The following is a 21,542-nucleotide window of genomic DNA, read 5'->3' as shown; positions in this document are numbered from 1 at the left end:
CCATAGCTTCTTCTTAAAAAGTCTAAATATATATGTTTACACAGGAAATCATGGCTGTTTGGATAAAGACATTATAGTAAGTATAATTTCATAGGACTATTTCAGAGCTTCATCTTTAAATAAAATATCTTTCTCCAGTTTTCTTTCTGTGAGTCACATATATTGAACATAAGGAAAAAAAGGTGACGGTCATTTTACTTATTAAGGATCAAATTGTGGTGGTGGTTCAAAAGTGCTTTTGTTTAGATTGAGGATATATATATATAGGAGAGAATCTGGTCCAAAGTTTCTCTGAGGGTTCAGAATATCAGAAAGGGAATATAAGTTGGGCAGACTTGCTCTAAACTGATTTCTTTTGTTTCTCAACTTAAGAGGTAGCATTACGAGGCCATGTAATCACTGCATTACAGTATTTGCCTTTATGTCCTTGAGAATGTCCAGGGTCACTTCGGCATGTGTGATGTGGGAGGAACTTAGTGTTACCTTCTACTTTCTCTTCTGTTCTCTGTTGGGTGTTCTCATTTCTTTTTTTTTTCCCCGTCCATATTTTGATTTTTTGTTTTAATGTCAAGTCTTGTAGGAAGGCTATTTCTCCACAGTAAATGTCATACTTTTTGTGTATCTGAGCTGCCTAATATACCTTCCTCTTGCTTCTTTGTCAGTCTTTCAGAACACTTTCCAATAAAAACCATTTTAATAATGTTTTTATAGCTGTCTTAGCCCCTGAATTAGATGCTCTCCCTGGAATCAGATTTTCTTATTGCGTAAGGTCTGAAGTCTCCCTGAGAGCTAGAAGTGTTTCATATGACTGGGGTATGAACTTCTGCACCTAGAACACCTCTGACCTGAGAACAGCAAAACTCAGTGATTTCCAAAAGATGCTTAACAAATGCCTTGAGGCAATTGGACTATGACAGTACTTGGAGTAAATGCCCGCTTTCCTTTTCTGGTTCTCTGGCAAGTGACTATTTGCAAGGCTATCTGATCAGTTTGGTTGGCATTTCTTTTGTTCTTTGTTGACATTGACCAGCGGTTCTTGTTGCTTCCCCTGCTTTTGTAACATGGCAGCAGGAAGGAGAGAAGGAAGGAAGGGGGGGGTCAATGTCAAACGGGGCCACCTTATCCTTGCTTCCACTTATACCTTTTTATCCCAGTCACTAACAAGGTATGTTTCAACATTCATAAAATATCTAGTGTTCATGTATGTTTGTTTGTTGTATTACCTCTGGAAAATGTTACTAACGCCTGCTTGGGGTGTGAAGGTAATTTCTATTCTTCTATTTTCTGATTTCTGAACTTCAGGAGAAGGTAAAGCTTGATGCTGAAAGGGAAAAACTAGAGAGGCTCCAGGAGCTTTACTCCGAGCAGAAGACCCAGCTGGACAATTGTCCTGAGTCCATGAGGGAACAGTTACAACAACAACTGAAGAGGGTCAGTAGCAAAGAGGAATGCACCAGTTTTTTTGTTTTTGTTTTTTTTTCAATTAAGTTCGACTTACCTATGACTTTCCACTTCACATAGCATTAATTTGCATAAATTTTGGTCATTAGATACCTTTTAAATAGAAATATGCATGCTGACAGTATATATTGTTCTATGCTAATCATTTTTTTTAAATTCCATGTTAGAATCCTTTACCTAATTTGTAATGCAGAAACACTTCTGGAGTCGTTCTTTGTAACAAAAGGAGGCTATTCTTAACTTGTAAGGGCACCAAGATTGTAGCATTTAAATCAACTGACATCTTTCCCTGCATTCTCTGCTGCATCGTGAGTACTATTTGTCCTTTTTTTAAAACTTGATTTTTGTACTCTTGCCCAAAAAATGATCCTGTTTTCTTATTTGCTTCCCGCCCCGACCCACTTCATCCCCTTTTTCTTTTTCTTTTTCTTTTTCTTTCTGCCTTGTAGTGACACTAAACTCAGCCCAACTGTAACAATCAGACACCAGGACCCAAATGTAAGGCATTGCTAATGCTCTCAAAACCTTTTCATAGAAGCCTCATTAATTTTTAAAAAACTGAATTCAGCATAGATCTTCTAGTTAACTTTATCAGATTATTTCGAGTCCATAACATCAGCAGTGTTTAACATGTCCATGCTGGGTATGCTCTGGAAATGAGACGTCCTCAGCGGATTGTTTCACAAACACTGGCATGGTCATTTACATTTCATAGCCTCTTGATAACTGACTTGTTTTCTCTAAACAGCAGCCCAAGTAAACTGTGACCTTGGGCAGGCCGCCATTAGAGGTCTCCGACCTCTGAAGAAGTCATGTAATAGTAATTTGTCCCAAGTGAGTAACAATTTATGATTCCAAGTGAGTAGAAGACTAGTTTTATTTATGTTGTTATATCTGTACCTTCTTGGGAATGGGCCAGTTGAAAAATAAACCAGTTAAGATGACACGTGTTTTAAAATGTTTAAGATGACCTTTAACACACACAAAAGAATACGATACCTCTGAAAATATCACTAGGTAATGAAAAATTACAATGAAAACTTTTTAATGTACTTCCTGCAGAGGTTGAAAGCATCTTGATAAAACTATCCAACACAAGCATGTTCAACTGCAACGTTACTTATTTTATTGTATAAAACTGAATATGCTTTAAGAAGGTAACTTCCTGTCTCTCAGTGCCATTGTTCTTAGGAAAATCTTGTGGGAAAAAAAAAAAAAGGATTGGAAAAAGAACAGTATTTGTAAAATTACTTCAGTATGTTATTGTTTTTGTTTATGCCAGTTCACCAAAGAGATGAGAAATGGATTTTTATGCTTGTATACTGCTTTTCAACTCTCCTTATTGTTAAGGATTCTATGCAGGAATCATAATTTTTTATTTAGTCAGCAGTGTGATTATATATTTTGTTTCTTCCTTGCTCTAACTTTTTAGTTATTGTTTGTATTCTTTATAAATGGTACCTCAAATATAAAATATAGTCTATTAATAACATGCATACATGTTTAATCTAGATTCTATAAGAAAACTCATAACTTTGTTATACTTTCTAAGGATTTTGACTACAAAAGGGGAAAGGATATGATGCAGACAGTTCATTCCATTAATTTAAGGCAAAGACTCCTTCCCCTTCCTGTTGAAGCTGAGTGTGAAATTCTTACCATAACCCCCTTTCCTTAGTAGAGATAACTGGCCTGTGGCAGGTTCTCTTCCCCTGATATTATAAGGTCTCCTAATTCTATTCTCCAGGATTGAGAACCACAGTTAACTCTTCACTGATCCCTTGACATAACCTGTAAAAAATCCACTTGTTTCTTGATAAAGCCATTCATATCAGTAACTTCCTGTGTTCTCACAAGCTTATTTCCCTTCAGACTTCAAATGCTTCATTATAATACTTTCCCCAAGGCATTTAAACTTTTAAACCACATTCTATAAAGTTGGCTTTATCGCAACTAATTCTCTTAGGTGTAAATTCACACAAAATAAAAAATAAATGAATAGAAAAGTCATTTTCTCAAACTGTGTATCATCCCCGAAGCTTAAGATGAAATTCTAGAATCATTTTTGTGCATAAAAATTATGAATTTATGGTTGGGCTTCTTATCCCTAAATCATTGCTTTAGAGTCAGAATAGAGTTTTCATTTGATGTCGATTTAATGATCTTTCGTTGATATGGGCTTGCCAATGAGAAACTGAAGTTAAATGAATCTTTCACTTGCTAGGATGGGGTCCACCATACAGTGGAGGAGTCACCTAGCTGAGAAAGTTTTCTTCTGCTTTTAATATTCAGCTGAATGCTTTATTTCTATTTTTTGTTTTTTATTATATCCAGTGATAGGTACAATTAGGAGACCTTTTGTGGGGTTTTTGTTTGTTTTGTTTTGTTTTAATCATTTGCTCTTTAGCCAGTTTATAATTTAATCTTGGACAAGTCATTCAACCTCTAAGGTCCCCAGTGTCTTCATGCATAAAATGAGGAGGTTGTATTAGGTAATTTTCATTGTATTTTCCAAGTCCCAAAAGTATGCAGTTAAAGTGGTCGACTGGAGACCATAAGCAGAAAGGTTAACAAATCAGAAACTATATTTAAATTTGCTTTCAGAGTCGGCATTGAGCTCTCTTGGGATTATTACTGTATCTCTTCTGGTCATCAAATCTATTCTCCTACTTCTGTCTCCCAGTACAAAGAAAACATAAAAGATCTTCATGTAAACTTCTGCCATATAAATTCTCAGGAAAAGTTATTGCAAGGATAAAAGGAATTGCGTTGAAATTTAATTTATTGCAGCTGTTTTTATTTCCTTTCATGTTTTTTTAGTGAAGAAAAATTCGGTTAAAATTTTCATTCAACTAGGCAAGCACTTGACTTTGAACTTCCTGTATATATTATCCCATACTTAAACTATTCCAGCCCAAATCTCATTCCCTGAATTCTCATTCTTATTTAAAACATTTACAAGGTTTTTTCCCCCTTTCCCCAATAGTTTTTTTTCGGAGTGTAAGCTTGCAAAACATATTCTAATGATTTGGATAGATTCTAACACCAGCAAAATCTGAATGCTGAGTTTAGCTTTAATTTTCAGCTTTCCTGCCTAGTTTGCTATTATTTTCATGTGGTGGTTTAAATATTTACTACAAATAAATTAGTGACTCTGACCTGCATGCAGGGTTTGAATAACATATGTTGCATATTAACCAGATGTGGAATAAGCACTGACTTGCATAGTATATGTGTTGTGAGTCATATGCCTCCTTTGAAAATTACTTATAGGCCAGAAAAAGCACCTTAATTTAAAAAAATCCTGGTAATCTTTAACTGCAACCCAAGCTCAATTGAAATGCCTTAAAAATTTGAGTATGCATGATGCCTATATGAATAAATATATCAATTAATATTTTATTTCAAGACTGCAGATCTTTTTATTTTGTTTTAAGAAATAATACTTGAGTTATGTCTTAATTCCGTAGTGACTAGATTTGGCCCAAATCCTTTAGAACTTATAAACCTGAAATATCTGCTAAACTTGAAATGTCAATCAATAAGTTGAAACCAAGACTATATTTCATTGTCTAATTAAAATACAAACTGTTTAGAAATGCTGAATTTGTTTTTCAAATTGTGTTTTTCCTGCTCTTAAGCTTTGAGAATTCAGTCTTTGTTGACGTAATCATCTTGTTGCTATAGTGTTTGTTGTAATTACATGGTAGCTAATAGCCCTTTTATGAATCATCCCCTGAATGATAAAAGTTCCAGAACATAGAAATGTATTTCATTTGGTAAAGAGGTTTAATTTATCACTTATATTTTTAAAAAAAAGAAAACCCAGGGCGGGGGGCGGGGAGGGGTTGAGGTTAAATAATGATTTAGAGTTAATTTATGACATATTTATTTGTCCAACTTTTTTTGATGTTTTAATTGAAAAAAATAATTTCCTAGCCATTGATGTAGATCTAGGACCCACATAACTCAGTTGCCTTTTCCTTTTGGCTGTAGACCATTTATAAATTATATATATTTTAAATCCTCTACACAGATTATGTTAACAGTTTTGTTAAAGACTCCAGAAATAAGTGGGTACTTTTTTAAAAAGTAGATTGGAGAATAATTCTACAACATGAACTAACCACTGCATGGATACAGATGCATGAGTGCAATGATCCCTGTGTTCAAAAATATTGTAGGCTAGAGGGTATCTGTTATAGACAATCTGATTTTTAGGATTTGACATCTTCCATAAATATCCTCAAGATAATTCTCAGAGTAGAGGTGCCCTTTGTGACTGATGAAAAGCTGTGGCTCTACTCTTCCCAGTAAAATGCATACAGACAAAGGTTTGTAAACAGTTTTAAAGGATTCACAGAAGTCCCATTTGAGAATCCCAATCCCCAGAGGTTTTTGATTGCTTATCCCATCAATGAAATTATTTGAGCATGCTACTCTCTCTATATATAAGTATTTATTTTGACATTATGTACATGTACTACTTTACTTATATGTACATTAGAAAACATTTACTGAGAAACTGAAACAGAAAAGGAAAAACTAAAATTAAAAAATTAAATGTGAAGACAGTCTAATATATTCTCCTCCCTGCCTTCTCTGCAGTAGATCATGCTGTGTGCCATTTTGGATGCAGTAGCCCTTTTAGCATCTTCTGTTCTGTATGTATGCTGACTTTTGAGTCTTGACTTTAATTTCATTACTAACATCTCATTTCATTTCAAAAAAAATGTAGAAAATAGTTTTCTCAAGAGACTAAGTCACATATTTGATCTATAGATAATGTTTAGGACATTACTGAATTCTTTTTATACTTCATGATCCATTTTAAAGCTATCTAGTAGATTTAAAGCAAGAATTCTTATATTTGTAGAACAGTATAAAACTGGTGGTGAAATGAATGTACCTCCATCCCCCAATTCTACTGTTACTGCTTTGGAGTTTAGTTTCAAAACAGAGGATTATCAGATTCTAACCCTGGTCAGTGCTGTTAATTGGAAAGACATTCTCAGGCTATCTGCTTATAATAATTGTTTCTTCATATTATGAAGGCTGCAGCCATTCTGGTGTGTCTTGTTTTCATTCCCTCTTCCTCAAAGGATGCAGACCTGTTAGATGTTGAGAGCAAACACTTTGAAGACCTAGAATTCCAGCAGCTTGAGCACGAGAGCCGCCTAGACGAGGAAAAAGAGAACCTGACCCAACAGCTGCTGCGTGAAGTAGCTGAGTATCAACGGAGCATTGTTACTAGAAAGGTAATTTTGCCAGGTGTCATTAGATATAAAAAAATTAAAATACACCCATCGTTATGTGACAATAAAGATCAATAATTATCATTAATATGGGGATTTAAAAAAAATTTTTTTAAATTTATTTATTTTCCCCCTTCCCCTCCTCCCAACCTGCTGTTTTTGCTGTCTGTGTTCTCTTCTCTTCTCATTTTCTCTCCTCTAGGATTCATGGGAGTTCAATTCTAGAGACCTTTGATAGGGAGAGAGGTTTCCTGTCAATTCCCCTGGTCTCTCTTTTGATGCATCGTCATCTTGATGCATGACTCATTTGCACAGGGCACTGGCTCACCACGTGAGCATTCACTCAGGCACTCGCCCAGGCACTGGCTTTCCATATGGGCACTTGTGCAGGCACTGGCTTGCCACACAGGCATGCTTTCTCTTCTTATTTTTTACCAGGAGGCCCCAGGGCTTGAACTCAGGTCCTCACATATGCTAGGTGGAAGCTCTATCACTTGAGCCACTTCTACTTCCCTTATATAGTTTTAATATCTGTCTATCTGCATATCTTTGTATCTACATACCTTTGTGTGTTTAACACATAACACATTTGGCTGATTATGGAGCCTGCCACATATATGGCAAATGGTGCTCCAAACTAGATAAGTTGATTTTACAGTTATTGTTACAAAGTACTATAGATGCATTTATGAATACTATACTGTTCTTTTTCTTTTATGTGAAAATCAGGGCATAGAAAATCAAGAAATTCAGACATTTGTTTTGAATTCCTTTTGCAGTCATCGTAATTAGATTCAGGCTAGTATTTTGTTTCCATTGCTTAGTGGTTATCAAAACTGGCTGATGGCTTAGAAATAGCTCAGTGGAATGCTGTGTAGACTACTGACTCCACCCAAATGCTGGGATCCAAACACCCAGTCCAAACACTGGGATCCAAATGCCCAAATTTGGCATTTGCTCCAGAATTTAGAATCACATGCCAGGGCTCTGTACTAAACTGATAAAAATGAGGGAAGGAAAGAAGGAGAAAGTGACTTCTTAAACTCAGTTTAAATAAGAAATCCCATTGTTGTTATTTTTCCACTAGGCATTTTAACGATATGATGTCAAATTCATTTTCCTGTTGACTTCTGGGTTCTTCAAAATAGATTTAAATCACTTGAACACACATGATTGGCTTTAAATAAAGGAAATTGTTGATCTTGGGAGGTCAGAGAAAATAACCTCACAGTTTCTAGGTAATAATCACTGCTCACCATCAGCTAAAGTGTGATTCTTATTTTGCAAGTTGTAAATACCTTACTTTCTTCTAGGACATACTAGCAAACCTCTGATTGTCTAATGTGCATCAATCTATAATTTCTTTTCCTCCAGGAAAAAATTTCTGCATTGAAAAAGCAAGCCAGTCATATTGTCCAGCAGGCTCAGAGGGAACAAGATCATTTTGTGAAAGAAAAGAATAATTTAATAATGATGCTGCAAAGAGTAAGTATTTCCCTTGCAGCACTGGTTGCAATAAAACACAAGTTTCAACTTGGGGAAAAGTTTCCCCCTTCAAATTAAAAGCCTTTAATTTAAGATTATTTAATTTAAGGGAAATATATACACATATAACATATATATATTTAATCCTATTAATAAAGCTGATGCTTTCTGAATGATTAACTGTAATTCAGAAAATAAGTAGGATGTTTTTGTTATGTTTTTTCCACCATGTGAAAATCAAAACTATGGAAAATCTGTATTTTTTCTCTTTTTTTATTTTCCTCCTTTAAAAAAACCAAAATTATCATCAAAAGTTAAAACACATTAAAATACCAATTTAGGGTAGGCTTAAGAAGGAAAACTGCACTATTTATTGCTGTCTAACATTTTGGCTCAGTTGCTTTGGCGTTTTGTATCCCGGTTATTTGCGTGGAGATCTTCCTGGCAAATCCTACATTTGAATTTAGTTTGGCTCAGTTGGACATGTAGACACCCCATGTGGTATGGTTAGAGGAGCAGCAAGATCTGTACTCACCAAAGGGACTGTGTCCACTCTTCCCCAGCACCTGACGTGGTTATATGTAAAGAGAGTCTTTTCCCAAAGAAAGTAAAATGCATTCTGTAGCCTAACTTCGCAACGTGGTCCTGGTCTAGTTTCAGGGATAAGGAACACTAAAAGTATTAAAGTTGATTAGTCTTAGGACTGAACCTCGCATGCAGACCACTGTCTAGGAATATGACATTTGGGATCATGAAAGTGTGGGGTGTGATCCAGGATGGGGTGTGATCCAGGAATAAGCTCAGGTCCAGAATGATGGATTAAAGGATGAGGCTGTTCCATGTAAAAGAAATGTCATGGCCATTGTTAGGCTGAGAAGCGAGAGAAAAGTGGAACTATGAGTCCACTTGAGGTGTCTCTGCAACTGACACAGATCCCTGCAAACCTCCTTCCTCCTGCTATTTCAGCACCTAGAAATCCCTGCATTGAGTTGTATTTTTTCCTTCCCTGAGCTGGAGATGAACTTAATACTATTAGCTTTCCCTCTACCATTTTACCCTGTGCACATAATATTCAGAGGCACAGCTTAAATTAGAAAGTATAATATTTAACAGTTTCTGAAATTTTAGGGAAAAAAAACAGGAAGGGCTTTTTAAAAAATTGCCAAGTGCAATTTACAGATCTGGATTTCTTGATTGAAAATAGACAAAATTTATTTTTATTGTAAAAATTGTTTTCTCAAATTGATCTATCAGTTATCTCTATCCCAATCAAAATCCAAACAATTAAAAAAAAATCAGCAAGTCATTGCTAATATTTAAATGAAAATGCAAAGGACCTAGAATAGTGAACATGACACTAAAAAAGAAGATCAAATTTGGAGGATTTACTATCTGATTTCAAGGTTTGCTATAAAGCTGTAGTAATTAAGACAGTGATATGCTGACATACTGATAAACATTTAGAGTAATGAAACTGAATCAAGATTCCAGAAATAGTTCTACATATATCTGGCCTATAGATATTTGACTCCAACACAATTCAACAGGAAAAGAAAAGTCTTTCTGAAATATGGTGCTCGCTGAACTGGGCAGTTATGAAAAAAAATGAATCTCAACAGCATCCTCACACCATACATAAAAATTAATTTAAAATGGATCCCAGATGTAAACATAAAAATTAAAATGAGAAAGCTTCCAGAAAAAAACATAGGCATACAATTCCACCTTCATGATCTTGGAGTAAGCAGAGATTTTTTTAAAGGAGAAATGACAGAGAACTTGTATCCAGGATATATTGAAAATTCCTACAGTTCCATAATAATTGATATATACCCAAGAAAGAAAGGAAAATAGACAAAAGACTTGGATAGACACTTTACAAAAGAAAATATGTGAATGGCAAATAAGTCACATGAAAAACTGCTCAACATCTTTAGTCATCAGTGATATACAGATGAAAAGAGTAGTGTGACTGCCACATACCAACTAAAATGACTAAAATTAAAAAATGAAATTTCCAAATGTTGATGAGGATATATAGTAACTGGACCTTTCATATATTGCTGATCTGAGTGTAAAATGGTGCATCCAGTTCAGAGAACTGTTTGGCAGTTTGTTTACTTTATAGTGTTAAACGTACACCCATTCTATGACTGAGCAACTCCACTCCCAGATATTTACAAGGTAGAAATGAAAACATGTCTTCACAAAAATTGTGTACAAGACTGTTTAAAGCAAGTTTGTTCATAATAGCAAAACATATCTAGAAACAACCTGAATGTTAACAGGAGCATGGATAAGTAAATTTTGTAGTGTATTTATATAATACAATTCTACTCAATATTCAAAAGGAGTGAACAACTGATAACCTGCAAAATCATGAATGTATTGCAAAAGTACTATGGAGTGAAAGACGGCAGGCAAAAAAGAGTACATGTTATATGAGTCCATTTATATGAAATTCAAGAACAGGCAAAATTTTTGTAAGGCCATAGAAGTCAGAAGAGTCCTTGCCTATGAGGATGGGGATTGACTAGAAGGAGTCATAAGAAGACTTTCTGGGCGGCGGACTTGGCCCAGTGGTTAGGGCGTCCGTCTACCACATGGGAGGTCCGCGGTTCAAATCCCGGGCCTCCTTGACCCATGTGGAGCTGGCCCATACGCAGTGCTGATGTGCGCAAGGAGTGCCCTGCCATGCAGGGGTGTCCCCCGTGTAGGGGAACCCCATGCGCAAGGAGTGCGCCCCTTAAGGAGAGCCGCCCAGCGCGAAAGAAAGTGCAGCATGCCCAGAAACAGCGCTGCACACACGGAGAGCTGACACAACAAGATGACGCAACAAAAAGAAATACAGATTCCCAGGCCGCTGACAACAACAGAAGCGGACAAGGAAGATACAGCAAATAGACACAGAGAACAGACAACGGGGACGGGGGGAGAGAAATAAATAAATAAATCTTTTTTTAAAAAAAAGACGACTTTCTGGGATGATAGGAAGGTTCTTTATCTTAGTTGATGAGTTCCATGTAAGTTTTCACATTGTATACTGAAGAACTGGACATTTTGTTGTCTGTAAATTTTACCTTAATGAATAAAAATGTGGCCCATACATATTTTTCCTAAAGGTCAATTAACACTAGGTTAACTCAAAATGGCTAATAGACCTAAACATAAAAGATAAAAGTATAAAAGTTTCCAGAAGTAAGTGTCACTGGAGTATGATATTATGTCACCAGAAGGTACATGATTATGTACTACTTAGGAGAGGTAAAAAAAAAAAGTTTGAGAAAATAAGCCAAAGAGGAGGGCTGAGAGGGACTTTGAGGGCTGTTCCTTCCTTTCTTGACACAATCAGAGAGGCTCCACTGCTGCCTACTTCCCCCTGCCCCCCTTTCTAAAAACATACTGTTGCTCTGTAAAATTTCTCTTGGATAAAAGGTTATGTAGCTAAACATGTTTGAAAACAACGCATGAGTCCTGTTTGTGTGGAAGTTGAAGTTTTAACTATGTGTGTGGGGGCAGGAAATAGAAATGGGGAAGACAGTGGGATTCTGATGTTTGTCTCTGTGGCAAAGTTCTTGGGTTCTTGATTGTACCTCAACTGTATTGATTCTAAGCTTAATAGAGTTTGTGTTCCTTCAGGAAAAGGAGAATCTTTGTAATTTGGAAAAGAAATATTCCAGCCTTTCTGGGGGGAAAGGGTTCCCTGTCAACCCCAATACTTTGAAAGAGGTAAGCTATAATTTTTGTATGTCTATTCGTAGCACTTAGAAATCAGGAAATTTACCCCAATTTGATGTGATTCCCTGAACAGTAAAAGCATTAACATAAATGATTTATGAGGCACTCAGTGCTTTTATGGTTTTCCTGCCTTTCATAATTTATATTTGCAGATTTCAGGGATTATCTTTGTGTCTAATGCAGATGCATTTAGTGTATTGATTTTGCTTGGCAGTGATACTGTGAATTAACTTGGAGTTTCCAGAAGTTTAAGATCCAGACCTAGATTAGTCTTCAGTCTTCCTCCTCCTCCTCTAATCTGCTTTCTTACTTCCTCCCCTCTCTTACTTTTCCTCCCTTTCTACTGAGTCTTGTAGAACATGAAGAGGCAGCAAATGGTTCAGAAATAGTCTGGTTTGTTTCTTTTTTTTTTTTTTTTTAAGATTTATTTGATTTATTTCTCTCCCCTTCCCTTCCCCTCCCCCCCCAACCCTGCTTATCTACTCTCTTGTGTCCATTCACTGTTGTGTTTTTCAGTGTCCACTTGCATTCTCAGTGGTACCGGGACTCTATGTCTCTTTTTGTTGTATCATCCTGCTGCATGCATCACCTCTCTGTGTGTGTGGCGCCACTCCTGGGCAGGCTGTGCTTTTTTCATGCAGGATGGCTCTCCTTGCGGGGCTCATTCCTTGCGCATGGGACTCCCCTACGCAGTGCGTGTCACAGCACTCCTTGCGTACATCAGCACTGTGTGTGGGCCAGCTTAACATACGGGCGAGGAGGTCCTGTGTTTGAACCCTGGACCTTCTATATGGTAGGCTGACACTCTATCAGTTGAGACACATCTGCTTCCCAGTCTGGTTTGTTTCTTGTCTCTTTTTTTTCAAGATTGTTTCCTGTCTTTTTTTTTCTAAATTGGAAACTTCTATTCATATTAAGGTGGACACACTCTTTATCCCAGACATCCATCTTGCCCCAATCTCCATTACCATTTTTCTCCCAAATGTTTACTTATCGAGCTACACTGGTACACTGATAGAATATTTTAACTCTGATTTGGAAAATTAAAACCCTGACAGGGAAAGAAAGTAACTTTATACTTATTTTTTTCTAAAAAGCTGAGAAAAAAATCTTGCTTCCCCATTAAAATTTGCCTAATAATAACAGCAAAAAACCCACCACTTTCATGTGTAAGTAACTTTTTAAAAGACAGCAAAATTAACAATTCTTATATAGAAAGTATTTTTTGTGCAGTAGATGAAATAGAATGCTCATTATAATAATAGATGACTAATGTATGTATCAGAAGCATTTTGTAAATGTTTCTACAAAAGCTTTATTAGATCATTCAGTTTCGTAGTTTCTCTCCATAATTCAGAAATCTATGCTAAAAGTACTTTTTCCATAAGAGCAAATATTTCTTGATTTCTACCTGTTTGTGGAGATATCAACATTTTAAGAGAGAGTTTACCTGGGTTGATTAGTATTGGTTTTTCAAAAATACCTCATTGAAAATAAACAAAAAAACCTATTTAAAGTTAATATAAAATATAAGCACAGGAAAAATTTCCTGGCTGGTTTACTGAAATATATTTTACATTTTCCTCCTAAATAGGCTTGATAGTAACTTTGAATCATATATGTAGTTTTAAAAAGAAGGTAAATATTTTATAATTTCTATTATAGATTCACACTTTTAGTACTTTAAGTTATTAAATAAAATGCATAAAAGCAATTCCATAGACCAAAGAAATAATTTCCAGAGAAAATGCCTAAATACTACTAATTCGTTATTATTAAATTATGCGACTTTCCACTGAAATAAAATTGAAAATTAACCTTTAATAAAACAGACTTTAATTTTTAGGACAGTTATACATTCACAGGAAAAAGTACAGAGTTCCTCTACACTCCCATTTCCCCCAACACACACATGCAATTTTCCCTATTATTAACATTTTGCATTAGTGTGGTACCATTGTTACAATGGATGAACCAATATTATTAAGATTATATTACTAAAGTCCATAGTATACATTAGAGTTCCCTCTTTTAATTGTTTGGCTCTGTGGTTGGTTTGTTCTTTTAATTTTTATTATGGTAACATATGCAACATAAGATTTCCCATTTTAAACACTTTCAAGTATACAATCCAGTGGTATTAATTGCATTCACACTCTTGTGCTACCATTGCCACCATCCATTACCCAAACTCCTCCTAACCTTCTTTAAGTGTACTTTATACTAATTTTATCTATAAGAAAAGCTTTAAATACATTAATTAGTTTCATTGGAAAACTGATTTTATTGTTAAAGTTGGGATTTTAAGATAACTGGAAAAATATATTTATTTAGAAGTTTAGTTAACTTCCTTTTCTCACCCATACCTCTTAGGGGTAGGTAAAATAACTAACTTATTAAAAAAATTAAATCTTTAATTTTCTACCTTGGACCCTGTATGAAATAAGCTTCTTTATTTTCACCATGTTCATGGTTCTTATCTAGCTAAATCAGGACGAGTGGTAGTCACTGACAAATTTGGAGTGTTAGATGACTTAGGGTTAAGGTTTAAGGTCATGCTAGTGTACTCTGCTTTCAGCAGAGACATTGAAGGATGGAGAGGAGAAATGTTTGAAATCAAGTAACACTTCCCTTTCCACAGTTTAATTACTGATGGGGAAACATTTTTTTAATCTGTTTTTTAAAACTAGGGAATCCAAATTCAGATTTATATATCTGAACTCCACGTCCATCTGAAATCTTTTTAAATTGGGTTCCTTCTTACATAGGTGGCATTTGCCCTGGATTCTGATTATTCTGCAGGAAACTAAGTGGTACGTTGGGAAGGAGCCCTTGTGGGAGCAGGGGTTGGGATGTTTGGCCTCTTACTCCAGCTTTCCCTTTGTATTCTCTCTAACTCTTCCTATGTCTTCCCCTGTGGCCTCTCTGTGTCTCTTTCATCATCCAGAGAATAAGGTGATTAAATTAAATGATCATTTATTCTATACATATTTAAGTGCCCATTGGTGACTAGCATGCTTCTAGCACTGGACAAACATATGTGAGTAAGTAAAATTGGGATGATAGCAAAATACCTAAGTCATATGAATATTGTGAGGGAGAGATGTTTGGTTGAAGGCATTTCAGGAGCAGGGAAATGGCAGGTTCAATGAACAAAGGATGACTGCAGATGGACTATAGTGAATCCAAGACATTGACATAAGATAATATTCAAGGAAGTGAGCAGGGGCCAGGTCTGGTGAATCATATTAAAGAAATCCAGTTGGTTTTCTTTTTAATGTTCAATGGAAAGCCATCAGGTAGTTTTAAGCAGGGAGGTGACATTATTTGATGCGCATTTTTAAAAGATCATTCTGACTGCTCTGTAGATACTGGATTATAAGGGACTAGGAAGGTACAGGGAAAGCATATGAGATTATTGTGCTAGGCTGGAGGTGCTGGTGGCGTGGACTAGAACAGTGGCAGAGAGATGAAAAGAATTAGCTGGAGTAAGGATATATTTGGAAGTAGAGTTGACAGGTCTTGCAGATAGATTGGATGTGGGCATGAAGTAAAGGGAGGAGTCAGGAATGATGCCATTATTCCAGTATGAATCTCTTTTACCAAGATAAGGATGACTGGGCAAAGAATAGGTTTAAGGGGGAAGATTTAGAGTTTCATTCTGGACATAAATGAATTAGATGGGCTCTAAGGTGTCATCTCCTAATAGAGGAAGAAAATCTTCCATATTATATTAATATTCTCTGTGATCTTTTTCTCTGTTATGCCCTAGTGTCAAAAACACATTTGCAAATGTAGAGTTCCCATATTCCCACCCCCAACCACACCATACCCCCAGTTTTCCCTATTAATAACATTTTGCATTAAGGTGGTACCTTTGTTAAAACTGATGAACAATATTGCTCTAAAAAACAAAAATGAACAACAAAAGCACATTTAGCTATTTGATTATTTTTGTGTCTGCAACTCTGTTTGCTATATAGCTGTAGGTTCTCATTCTTATACCAAACTGACTTATCTCACAAGATGTTCCCTCCCCACCCCGTCTTCCTTCTTCCTTCTCACCTTCTTCCCTTCCTTCCTCCCTCCCTCCCTCCTTTTCTTCCACCCTCTCTCTTTACCTATATGCATCTTTCTCTTTCTCTCTCACTCTCCTCTTTTTCCTTTTTTTTAAAGGAGTGATGAATTTATGACCTAACTCTAACACCTTCTACTTTGAAAAATAGCCCACATTTTTGAAGCCATTAATTAGAGTGTATAATCAGTGACCCATGACCCATATAAGGCATCAAACCTTCTTTTACTGAAACATTCTCCTATCAGCTGAGCAGAAAAATAACACAACATTTTTACTTTTCATTCTGATTCATTATCGTAGATAAAATGAAATTTGATAACCCAGTTGATTACTTCCTTTTTTCAGTTTAATCTTATAAAGCTTTACATAATACCTGTTGCCCTTTTCTTTAGTGCAGGATAATATTCAAGAGCATTTTGATATGTCCAGTTTATAAATAGTCCGCTCTAGCTTTCTCTACTTTGTCATAATTATGAGTTCTCAGGAAAACTTTTGAATTCAACTAAGGAATCTTTGCTTCACCAACATAATGATATCCTGCCTCTTTTTTTTTTTCTCCTAATGTTTTATTGGTGTGGTAAAAATCATGATTTGTCTATGTAATTACTTTCCATAAAAATTTACAAGTGCCTTTTCTACAAATATAAATTCAGAAATTTTTATCCTCCTCATTTTGATTTATGGACATTTTTCTCTAAGCAGAAGCCAAAACAGAATTATTGAATCTTAAAGTAACTGGAAATTCTCTGTCCCAGAGTTGGTGGTGGGTTTGGGGAAGCTATCTTGAACCGAAACACCCTAGAGTTGCTACCCTACCTTAGATATATGTAAACATTTGTCTTTCTAGAGAAGCCTCACTTGATTTTTATTCTCATTTGGTTAAGATGGTCCCAAACTAGATTATATTGCAAATAAATTATTGCTTTATAAATGCCATATTAGTGCAAAAGGTAGTCGCCCTCAGTCCAGTTTTACTCACATTCTAATTTGTCAAGCAACAGAAAAGGAGGGGAAAATCTAAGAATGAAAATTTGTGGAAAAGGCTCTTGAATTAGAGAGTAAGTGATTATGCTGTCAATTTTATATCTCAAATTGTTTTGTGCCTGATTATTTTAAATACCTGTGTAATAACAGCCCGTCAGCCAATAGAATAGATGTTGATACCCCTGGGGTGTTTTAAAATAGAACGTGTTGAGTTGTTTATAAATTAGTCGTTTTGATTTCACCAGGAAATTATTTTTAGTGTTGGGAATTTCAAGATTAAGCACCGTCATTCCATCTTAATTGCTAATTATTCCCTCAATGAAACACTGGATAATACCACAGATAGCTGGCTTGGCCGCTCCAAACTAACTCCATTGTACTGAGAGCATTAATACTCTCTTGCATGCCTCGGCTTTTGCTTTCTTTGTGTTTAACTTCTGAATTCCTCCTTTTAGGGCTGTATCAGTGTAAATGAAATTAATGAGCCATGTGGTCATTCCACGAATCTGTCCCCCTCCACTCAGTTCCCTGCTGATGCTGATGCTGTTGCCACTGAGCCTGCCCCAGCTGTGCTGGTGAGCCAGCCACAGAATAAAGAGGTGTGTGGGCATGCCATTTGATTCACTGCTTCTCCACGTGTCAAAAATTAAACCCACAGTGTGTGTATGTGACAAATAGATGTCTTGTTTGACCAGAGGGCCAGAGTGATACTGAGTTTATAAAGCATGCCAGTTTGGGGTACTGCTCTACCAATTAAAATTCTAGAAACTAGGAAATATATGGTGCAGAGTGGAGATGAAACAGAATACTATGAGAAGTAAGATCAAAGAGATAAACTAGATTTTAGCATTCTAATCTTAGTTTTCTTAGAAAACCAAAAAGTCTTTCTAAAACTATTGATTCAAATTACCTTTCCAGTTTGATTTTATTTTCTATTTTGCTTTGCAGTGTGGATTTTTAAAAATGTTATGCTTTTTAAAAACATTCTGGAGAGGGGCAAAAAATAGTAAATTAAAATGCCTTCTACTCATCCCCGTCGCTTACAGTGTGAGATTTTTAGCAAGGGACTGAATTGAAAAATACTGGCCATCATTTGTGACTTCTTGATAAAAAAAAATAAAAAAGAGATCAATCAGATGATCAATTTCATTCCTTTGTTGGTTGGTCTTATTCTTTCATTTCCTATGGACACATATATATGCTTTTTCTTTCTCCTCTAAAGCAAACATCACCTGTCTGTTCTGGATTTATGTTTCCTTCCACCCTTTCTTCTCATCCTGTCATTCAACCTCCATCTGTCCCTTGGCCTGAAGCCGTGGCTACATCTGTTGATCCTTTTCCTTTAAATGATACACCTCCTCCACTGCCAGTGAAGAAACACAGAAGGCAACAGCAGCGGGGGCAACAGGTAATCAGGAACTGGGCTTAGAGTTTGGGAATTTTACCTTGATCGAGCTACTTATGGGGAGTCTTTTCCTCAACTTTTCCTAAGGTTTTTTTTTAAAGTCAAATTTTCTACTGCTTTGCTCTTTTCTTTTCAAAGGACATTTAGTATGTTCTAAAAATGTTGGGATTTTAGTAAAATGTAGAGACCTTGATTGTCCTCTGCCAGCTTTTGATATGTTTGAATAAGTTTCCCATCCTTATTTTCCAGTTCCTATTCAACCAAAATACTACAATTTATCTTAGGTATTTTTCAAAATAATAACAATCTCCATAAAACTCATTGCATAAGAAGGTGAAACAATGATTGTCAAATAGCCTTAAATACTGCCATGTGCCAAATTCATTTTACAAATATATGTTTATCCTTTTCACAATTCTGTCAAATAAAATCATCTTCACACTGAAGTTTAGGGACCTGGGACTCAGCACAGTTTAGTAGCTTGTATAAGGTCATATGACCTAGAGGACAATAGCTTTTATTTAACATACTTTTAAGAAAACAACTTATTATTCTGAATGTTGCCCTTTTAGTGCACTCAGTGCATATTAAGGCTTGGATGTAATTTTTAAAGAGTCTGTTTCAAGACTCTTTTTCAATGGTTATCATATTTCACTATGAGCCTAGAAGATTCTCAGAGACATGGTCACTAGGACCCTAATTTAGGCAAACCCTGTTTTGCTATTCCCATGTTTCTTGAGTGTATCTTTATTATCTATTATTTTTTGTTAAAGGACTAGATCTACTCATTACTTTCATGCCACTGCTACCTGGACTGATATAAAAGGAAATTGGTTTAAAGGTGTGTCAGATAAGTAATGTATACAGAGGAGCAACAGGGAGAATAGAAGAACTAAATATCTTCAATTTTGATATTATGTTTACCTCTTTAACAACTTCATTCAGGGTAAAAGACATGTCTATAATAGAACAATCACAGTTTTCAAAACTGTTGTTTTCTGCCAAATAGTTCAACTGTGTTTTCTTTCCTATTTTATTACCACCATTATAGGAAACTGGAAAATTTTGCATTTCATAATTTGTGAAGTTTGGTTATAGTGGGAACAAGATTGAAGTGTTCTGAGGCTACTTTTCTAACTAAAATGATTGTTAATCCTCTAAACAGCAAAGAATTATTCTCATAGTATGAACTACCTGGGTTCGAAATCCAACTCTGCCATTTTCTAACTACATGACCTTGGACAAGTTATTTAAACTCTCTGTACCCCAGACTCTTCCTCTGCAGAACAGGGATAATAATAGTACCTACTTCACAGGATTATTATGAGAATTGACTGTGATAATGTATAGAATGGAAAGCAATTAACATCACCCTGGCACATAATAAACTCCTAATAAATACTAGCTAATATAAAGAGATAATCATAAATTTAAAATGCAATTCTCTTTCATGATCAGCAAATTTGAAGATTATTCATAAAATTGAGTACTCAGATGGATTTTTATGTACTTGAAAAGCCTCAATTTAGTGTAAAAATGACCAAATCTGAAAAACCTTTAATTAGAAAAATCACCTTACTATTGAAGTCCTTTTTAAGGGACCAAGAAAAATTTGGATAATTTCAACTTGGTAAAAATCTTCTTTTAGGCATCTGGAAAAAAAAAAAAAAGAAATCATCCGCAGGAGGATTTTTTAAATGTGAGCGCTTATTTTTAAATGTGAGGGCTCCTTGGCCAAGAGTAGCCTAGAAGGATGCCTTTTATGGGAACTTAATGTGCATATGAAGTGTGTTTATGTGACTGAATTATTATTATTACAACTTTAAAACCACTTCCCTGTTTGCTTGCACTCTCTCTTCACTCTCTTCTGTCTCCCTTTCTTGTTCTCACACTGGGTTCTGCATCATCACACAGAACTGTCCAGACAGACACGGGGAGAAACTGCTTACATCTTTGTCCACTGGCTTTTCCACCACCCATGTGGCGACCATCCTAATAATTTGTAAGTTGTCCTGAGGCCCCATGGCAGCAGGCACTCTGCAACTGAAAGATGGATTAAAAAAAAAACCTCCAGGTTCAGTAATACATTCTCCCATTGTCTAAATATCAAATGCTAGGCTAAGTCTGTTAGTGAACACAGTATGAGCTTAATAATAATAATAAAAATTTAAAGATCCATGTTAAAATCTTAAAACTTCTTTGTAAATGCGTCATTCTTAATTTGTTCAGTGATCTGTTTCCATTAGTCAAGTTTGCCATTTTGCTTTACGTTTGCATCTAAAGCACTTTAGAAGTCTGGAAGAAAGGAAAAAACAGCATAAAGAAGGCCTCTATCTGAGTGACACTTTGCCTCGAAAGAAAACCTCACCTTCCATATCCCCACATTTCAGCAGTGCTACCATGGGGAGAAGCACCGCCCCAAAGGTAGGACATGGGGAGGCCCCGGGCTGCACATTCAGCGAGTCGTCTTGTCCTTATGTTGAGTGATGTGCAGAGACCCTCAAGATGGAAAAATGCTTTTTAAACAAAACATTAAATTTGCTGGTGGAAAAGAAGTCACGACTAAATTCCATTTTCTCTCCTATTCAGAAGTCTTTTGGAGTTGTGCATCTGTGGCCAAAGAACTGGGCCCAGGTTTTTTCTACCACCACAACCCAGGTGGTAGACGGTACTCACATTCGTGACAGTCCCATGGCCGTATCCCAGACCAGCAAAAAAGATAGGATATAGGCTTTGGATTCCAGGGATAATCACAACATTTTTAAAAATTCATTTCTGTGTACCTGACTCTGGGCTAAATCCTTTAATGTGGACTGTCTCATTTTGAAACCCAGCAACACTATGCAATATAGGTGCAAATTATTTTCCCCATTGTACCTATGGGTAAAATAAGGGGTAAAGAAGCTAAGCAGCTAGCTCCGGTGCCCTCAGCTGGGAAGTAGCAGAGCTGGAATATGAGCCCACACAGCCTGGTGCCTGAGCCCTCACTAGTGCTCTGCTGACATGCCCAATGGGTCATTGCAGGAAGAGAAGGTGAGCTGCCGGAGAGGGAGGGTTCTGGGTATGCCAGGCATTTGAGCCCTCCACCAGCCTTTGATCAGAGTGCCTTTGTTTTCTTCATCTCTTTTAAAAAATA

General features: G+C 36.0%; 1 protein-coding gene across 34 annotated transcripts in view; it reads left to right on the top strand.

Moving 5' to 3' along the window:
- The window catches only part of PHLDB2 (pleckstrin homology like domain family B member 2), a 264,046-nt gene that overhangs the window by 216,752 nt on the left and 25,752 nt on the right, over positions 1–21,542 (top strand). For 6 of the 34 annotated variants that reach the window (XM_012521541.4, XM_058295864.2, XM_058295865.2 and 3 more), the window contains 5 exons: positions 1,303–1,431; positions 6,564–6,719; positions 8,091–8,201; positions 11,841–11,930; positions 20,690–20,830. In XM_012521541.4, coding sequence (XP_012376995.2) covers positions 1,303–1,431; positions 6,564–6,719; positions 8,091–8,201; positions 11,841–11,930; positions 20,690–20,830 — 627 coding nt within the window. Of the gene's footprint in view, positions 1–1,302; positions 1,432–6,563; positions 6,720–8,090; positions 8,202–11,840; positions 11,931–17,456; positions 17,601–18,223; positions 18,410–20,689; positions 20,831–21,542 lie in introns of all 34 variants that reach the window. The other 28 variants (XM_058295861.2, XM_058295863.2, XM_071214836.1 and 25 more) reach the window with 9 other exon arrangements.

This window comes from Dasypus novemcinctus, chromosome 4 (assembly GCF_030445035.2).
Source record: "Dasypus novemcinctus isolate mDasNov1 chromosome 4, mDasNov1.1.hap2, whole genome shotgun sequence".
NCBI classification, from domain to species: domain Eukaryota; kingdom Metazoa; phylum Chordata; class Mammalia; order Cingulata; family Dasypodidae; genus Dasypus; species Dasypus novemcinctus.
This window is presented reverse-complemented; position numbering and strand designations above follow the sequence as displayed.